General features: G+C 54.3%; 1 protein-coding gene and 1 long non-coding RNA gene across 2 annotated transcripts in view; one reads left to right on the plus strand and one right to left on the minus strand.

Annotated features, from left to right (window-relative positions):
* The window catches only part of Kmt2a (lysine methyltransferase 2A), a 79783-nt gene extending 76741 nt beyond the window's left edge, over nucleotides 1-3042 (minus strand). The window contains 5 exon segments of the mRNA XM_032910990.1: nucleotides 1677-1841; nucleotides 1843-1883; nucleotides 1886-1938; nucleotides 1940-1978; nucleotides 1980-3042. Of these exon segments, the coding sequence (XP_032766881.1) occupies nucleotides 1677-1841; nucleotides 1843-1883; nucleotides 1886-1938; nucleotides 1940-1978; nucleotides 1980-2098 (417 nt within the window). The 5' untranslated portion in view covers nucleotides 2099-3042.
* Nucleotides 243-1264, plus strand: LOC116907814. The gene is made up of 3 exons (XR_004388848.1): nucleotides 243-491; nucleotides 868-1001; nucleotides 1199-1264. It is a non-coding gene; the product is annotated as an uncharacterized LOC116907814 (long non-coding RNA).
* Nucleotides 3043-6951: the final 3909 nt, after the last annotated feature.

Raw genomic sequence — 6951 nt, forward strand, 5'->3', positions numbered from 1 at the left:
GGTTTGCCCAGGATATTTTGTGTGCCCCAACGGCAGTGCACGCAGGAAACGGCTGGTTGCTATCTTTCCCTTTCTGTTTCAATCAACAGCACTCCAGAGCAGCAAACCCCTACACTACTCCCCCCACCCCCCTTCACTTCAGCCCCTGGCAGCTGCTCTTCCTCCCCCTAGAATCCCCCAGCACATTCTCTCCCCCTCCTTCCCCTGCGATTCAAACTGCCCTTTCTGCATCCAATGGAAAACAAATGCGCATCGCCACTGACTGAACCTGAACTCAACTTCCTTCCCAGGGCAACTTTCCTTTTCACTGAAAAAGGCAGAATACCGCTTATCAAAGCATCCCGGTTCTCAACTGTTCACCTCACCCACCTCGAGTCTCCCACAAGGAATCGCAGATAACCTTACCTCCTCCTTCTAAAGACTAACTTGGCTTCATAATCTTCCTCTTTCTCCCAACCCAAAGCAGTAACAACCGCCGCCACCACACTAAGGTAAAACTGTCCTTTTTTATCTACGCTCATCCCAACCCGGCTTTCCTCCACCCCCTTCCAAGACCCAGGATTGGCCTAGGAAAAGGTGGATCAATAATGAAATGACTAGAAAAAAAGAGAAGGGCGGGAGGGAGCCAGGGCCAGAGGCTGCAAGCTCTCAGGCGCAGTGGGTGGGGTAAGAGAGCAGCTGCTTCCCTTGGGAGGATGCAGTCCTAGTTCCCCCACAAACATCACCCCTCACCGGGGCCCCCTTTCTCAAGAGCTGGAGGGAAACCCTGCTCCTCTCAAGGAGAATGCTAGAAAGTAGCTCTGCTCCAAGCCTAGGGGGACACTGGGCCATTTTCCCTCTAACACACCTCTGGTCCTTCGTCTAAAGGAGGGAAAGGGGTGGAGTTGGAGGTAAATCCCTGACACCAGCAGCCTAGGAAACGCAGTCCTGGAAGATGGGGAAAGAGACTAACGCGGGGGAAGAGCGCTGTTATCTTCACAGGAGAGATGAGAACAGACAAGGTAGAGAGGAAAGGTTTCCCCGAGGGGGAGGGCGGAACGAGGAGGCCCGGTGTGCAGGAGGTGGGAGTGGGCTGGTAGTAGAGGTGAGACAAGGGGGAGTGACTGGCAAGGTGAAGACCTGGCTGGGGATGGAGGGAGGGTTGGTCAGGTTTTCCGAAGCAAGGTGCAGGAAGGGACCTGGATTTCCCACGGACCAGGATAAGAACGTGGCCCGGGATGAAGCCACCACCCGAGAGATGTCCAAGGGGAAGACTGCCCTAGGAGTAACACATCTGCCCAGGGAAGGAGGCGGAGATGTGGCGGGATCAGGTCTCTGGCAGAGGGAGGGAGGAATCTGGCTCGGATGAGGTAATCTGTGAAAGGGAGGAGGGGTTCAGTCCCGGGATGGGAAACCCCCGCAAGGGGGTCTGTGCCAAGGGATTTGGGGAAGGGTCCAGGGAAAGAAGGCGGGACGGGGGCTAAACGCCCTCAACCAGAAGGGTCTGAACCTTCGGGTAAGGGCGCCTGGGGGTCTGCAGCCCATAAGGGGGGTCCTAAGATGGGAGGGCCATTTGCCCCGCGTTAGGGACCCCAGGATGTTTCCAGAATTGGGATGCTCCTGAAACCTGCATGGGGGAGGGGAGGGGTTCCTCAGAGGGTCGAGACCCCGGACCTGGGGGTTCCTCGCCCCCTTACCTCTCCGCTGCCGCCTCCCCCGCCGCTCTCCCCAAACACTGCCCGGAACCGGCGCAGGTTGGTGCCGATGGCGGCCGAGACCTGCAGCGCCGCGTCGAAGCCCGGGCCCACCCGGAGCAGGGCCGGCCCTGAGGAGGCTGAGGACGATGACGAAGACGAAGACGAGGGCGGACGACGAAGAGGCTGCTGAGGCGGCGGCCGCTCCCCTGGAACCCCAGCCCCGCTGCTTCCCGCCGCCGCCGCCGCCGCCACCGCCGGGGGGGGGGCGCCCTGGGCCGCCACCGCCGGCCGGGGGGCCGGGGAAGCAGCAAGGCCGGGACGCGTTGCCGCGGGGCGCCCCCTAGGCCCCGGCGCCCCCCGCCGCCGCCGCCCCCGGTGGTCCCGGGTCGGGCGGGGAAGCGCCACCGACAGCTGTGCGCCATGTTCGCCCCGTAAGTGAAGCAGCGAGAGGGAGAGGCGACAACACAGGGGGGCGGGGAGGCGGAGGGGGGGGAGCGGCGGGCCCCGGAACCTGCCTAACCCGCCTGGCGCCGCCCCGCTGCCCGTACCCCGCGGCCTGCTATGCCGAGCGCCGGGTGGCGCTCGCCTGCCCTGCAATCTGCATATGGGCTCCTGGCCTCCGCCTCCGCCGCCCGGAGGCCACTGCTCTATGCCGAGCCCCGGGCCCGGCTCCTCCCGCCCGGCAACCTGGATAAGTGCATGCCCCGCCCTCCGGGAGCGGCAGCGCCAGGGAAGATGAGGGGGGGAAGGAAGCCCTGGAGCCCGGAGCGGAGGCGGGTTCCGGGGAGAGGGGGGAGGGGGCGAGGGCAGCAGGAGGATGGAGGCGGAGGGAGCGGGTGGCCCGCAGCCGAGAGAGCCGAGAGGCCGATTACACACGTTCCCGGGACGCGCAGGGACTTGAGCGGCCCAAGAGAACCGCTTCCAGTGCGGCGCGGCTGCTGGGGTCCCCGGAGGAGCGAGCCTTCTCCTCTGCCTTGGAGAGCGGCGGGCTTAGCCCTTATGGAACGCTTCTAGAATCCAGAAAGCTCCATTGTACTCCATGCAAAACCAAAGCGTCGCCCAATTGATTCTATGCAAAATGGCAAGGCTCTCGGTGAACGCGCCTTAAAAAATAAAATCCAATAAAAGAAGAGCCCCTCCCATCTTCATGCTTGGAGCTCTTTCCAAAATGCACACAACCGAACGGTCGGCCTCCGCCACCTCCTCGGTCCACTGTGCGCTGAAGGGAGGTGAGGGGCTTCTAGCTTTCGTGCCCTTCTCCGAAGTTGGTGTGTGTTTTCCCAGCCCAGGCGTTGGAGCCACAGCGTGCGCTGCGCGAACGACCTGACATTACAACGGAGCTGAAACTGGGTGGCTAACGGACAGGGCCTGGAGGGAAGAGGCGGGCAAAGGCGCCCCGCCCCTTCTTCCTCCGCTTCCAGCCTGCCGCTGCATGCAAAGCAGACCCTAATGTATGCACGCGGTGGGAGGGGGCTCGCCAGCACATTTCTCATGATGGGGGGGGGGGATGAAGCTCGGCTTTGGGCATTATGATACACTGGGTGGAAGGGGCCCGCCGCCGGCGAGCTCTGCACGCAGGGTTAGCAAGTCGAGGGGGAGGGAAGAGGGATAGAGCAGTGGCGGGGGATTGGGGGGGGGTGATGGTGGGGTGAATATCCACGGGGTTTACTTTATTGCGGGAAATAGAAGAGGGCGCCTCCAGCAAGGCGTTAGAAGCCTGAGGGGATGGAAAAGCGAAGGAGGGAGGGAGAGATTGCTGCCCGAAGAATTTGTCTTGGCTGAGGCTTAGGGATCGATACACTGCCTGCAGACCCGGAGCAGCCTCCATCTCCACCCAACCCCCAGCCGAGATGGAGTTCGCAGGAAGGTCACGCAGCGGTCCTGGTCTCCCGCACCCGTACCGGGCGCTGCTCTAACTAGGACCTCCCCCGGTGGCAGATTTGGGAGCGACGGGGTGGGTCGTAGTAAGGCAGGTAGCAACTAGTTCCAGCCCACTGGAGGGTGTGCTGCACGCCTCCAGAGGTCCACGGCCTCCTGGTGCTGAAAAATCTACGTCCTTCTAACCAAGAGACGCCTGTGCCTGGCGAGAGAATGGGGGGCGAGGGGGTGAAGAAAGGAACAGAGAAAGGGAGGAGACAGTCAAGCACCAACTCCCCAAACTCGTCCGGGATCGATCATCGTTCCAACCACGCAGGATGGGGCCCAGATGGTTTGCAAAACGCACATTCACACTACGCACACACAACCAGATTCCGTTGTTGCTTCTGGTGGTTTACTAGGTGCCGAGAGGGTGGGAGCTGGGAAAGGATATTAAACAGCAGCCCCAAGACTCTGCTTAGGACATAACACACCCCATTGTGGACTATTTCTCTATTGCAATGTATTTAGCGTTAGGCTCTGGGGTTTTTTCCTTCAGTATAGCTGCTCTGATCAGTTACAGATTGATGACCACGTGGATTCCCTCAAGCATCCTGATTTGTTCCCTCTCTCACTCTCTCTCGTTTATTTTTCTTTTGTATTTGCCGCCCCCCTTCTTTAATATGCATAACGGCCTTCAGAGGTAGTAGGCAGGGGACTGAGTGGCAGGCTTTATATAACTGTGTCAACAGGATTTCTTCCCGCCCTCCACCTTTGAGAAAACAAACCCACTAGATTCTGTGTAACCCCCTCCCTACAAGCACACTTGATTTAGCACAGGTGGGAGGTCTGCAGGGTGGGTGGCAGCGGCAAGAATGGAGAATATTTGCAGGTTGTGAAGACACGAGCCTGGGGAGAACTTGAAAAATTATCTAGTTGGTCTCTCTCAGGCTGATGCAAAGCGACCTAGTATATAGATCGAAATTTGGTTTATGGCTGGATGTTTTAGAGCAGAAATAACTAGTTCTTATGGAGTACTTTCTATGAACCCAGATGTTTTCCGTGCATTCAGTTCTTACTAATCATAGATGATAATCCATATTTTACAGGTGGGGAAACCGAGTCATAGATAATGTCCTGGGCCACATACATAGGGATAGGTCCAAAACTTAGTGGGGTCTAACACCAATATCCAATAAGACGATCTTGGCAGAAGGACATTGAATGGTAGAGCATTTGCCTAGCATTTGGCAAGAAAGCCCTGGGTTCGATCCTGAGGACAAACAACGTACACCCGGGGGCCGGGAGGGGCACTCAGAGAGAGCCTTTTTTACCTTTCTCATGTTACCTTAAAGTGCATGTGCTTTATTTTTGGTTGTAAATTTTAACTCGCATCTCTTGAATATCTACATGTCAGATGGCTGGTTTTTTTTAATAGTTACTTTTGAGATATGGTCTTACCTATTTGAGACTGATCTTGAACTTACGTAGGCAAAGATGACACTGGACTTTCTGCCGCTGGACTGCTTGGCATACGGGTGTGTCCCACCATGCCTGTTTTTATGTGCTGCTGAGAATCAAGCCCAGGGCTTTGTGAATGCTAGGTGGCAAGCACTCTATCTGCATCCCCATCCCATGCCCTATTTTTTTTTTTTAATTTTCTTTTTTTCGGAGCTGGGGACCGAACCCAGGGCCTTGTGCTTTCTAGGCAAGCGCTCTACCGCTGAGCTAAATCCCCAACCCCCTATTTTTTTTTTAATAATACTATTCTTTGTGTTTATTTGTGTGTCCTTGTTTGTATGGACAACACAAGGTGACCACAGAGGGTAAGAGAAGACATCAGAACCTCTGGAACTGGAGTGGCAGGCAGTTGGGCGCCACCTGATATAGGTGGGAAACAAACCTAAGTGAGGTGTAAGAGCAGCACCCACCCTTAGCTGCTGAGCTATCTCTCCAGCCCCCCTAACATACACACTCCATTTTTTTTTTTTGAGATAGAGTCTAACTTGTCTAGATCTCAGACATGCAAACCAACCTCGCCTCAAACTTGAAAGGTCCTCCTGCTTCTGTCTCTGAGTACTGGAATCACAGGCGTGTCTGGCTTCATGTCGTTAAAGTGTTAATGAAATTTAAAACCCTCTGCATTGGTTCTGAGCTATCGCATTGCTGACATCAATTTCTGTCTTCCCTTCGTGGTAGCAAATGTTACAGTAAATGCTTCCAAAGATCACCTCTACCTAACAAGTGAGCTCACAGAGAACTTTGTCCATAAACATAAGACTGTCAAGTCTTATATGACATACCAGTGCTCACACTTAATAAACTGGGAAATTGTTTTTATTACTCTTGGGGATGTCTGAAAACATGCAATTTTAAAACATGCAGTGGAAATGCACTTGGCTTTCAGTACACTGAATGGCCTGCTACTCTTCCTCCTTCTCTTCCTCCTCTTCCTCCTCCTCCTCCTCATCATCTCTCTTTATTCTTACTTTATATGAATGGGTGTTCTGCCTGTGTGCATGTCTATGCAACACCTACAAGTAGTAGCATGGAGGCCAGAAGAAGACGCAGAATTCCCCCTAGACTGGAGTTATAAATGGTTGTGAGTTTCCATGTGGGTGCTGGGAATCGAACCTGGGTCCTCCGGAAGAGCAGCCAGTGCTGTTAACCACTGAGCCATCATCTCATCAAAACAAAACAAAGCCGTGTTTCACTGTGTAGCCCAAGCTCTCCTGGAACTCACTCTGTAGCCCAGACTCTGACCTCAGACTTGGAGCAATCCTCTTGCCTGTCAAATGCTAATATAATAGGTATGAGCCGCACAATAGCATGGTGCACGACCTTGGACACCACTTTGCACCTGTGTGATATGCCATTAGTGTGAAACCCCAGAAGTGCAGTTGCTGAACTCCAAGTATGGACATTTGTGATTTGGACGGGTATTACCAAATTGTCCCCAGTAAAGATTGCCTAGTACTTAGTATTCCCATCAGCAGTGCTGAAGAGGGCCTCTTTCTCTGTAACTTTTCTGAAAGTTTTTTCTCAACCTTCTTGATCTTTGCCAACCTAATAAAAATACACATATTTACATTTTTTCCAAATGAGAGAAGGAAACTTTCAGGAAGGAAACTCGAAATTTTGCCCATTTCTGCGAACTCATAAATTACTTTGGCTTTAAAGCTGGCTGGAGGTTGGTTCACAGGTTAAGAGCAATTGTTGCTTTTGCAGAGGACCTGGGCTCAAGTCTCAGCATCCATATGATTGCTCACAAACTCCCTAACTCCAGCTCCAGGAGATCCAGTGCCCCATGTGACCTCCATGGACAGCAGATGTGTGAGTGAGAATAGTCATATATGCAAATACTCGCACATAAAATGAATAAACCTAAATTGTTTTCAAAGGGACTCCTAGGCATTGA

The sequence above is a fragment of the Rattus rattus genome, chromosome 8, assembly GCF_011064425.1.
Source record: "Rattus rattus isolate New Zealand chromosome 8, Rrattus_CSIRO_v1, whole genome shotgun sequence".
NCBI classification, from domain to species: Eukaryota; Metazoa; Chordata; class Mammalia; order Rodentia; family Muridae; genus Rattus; species Rattus rattus.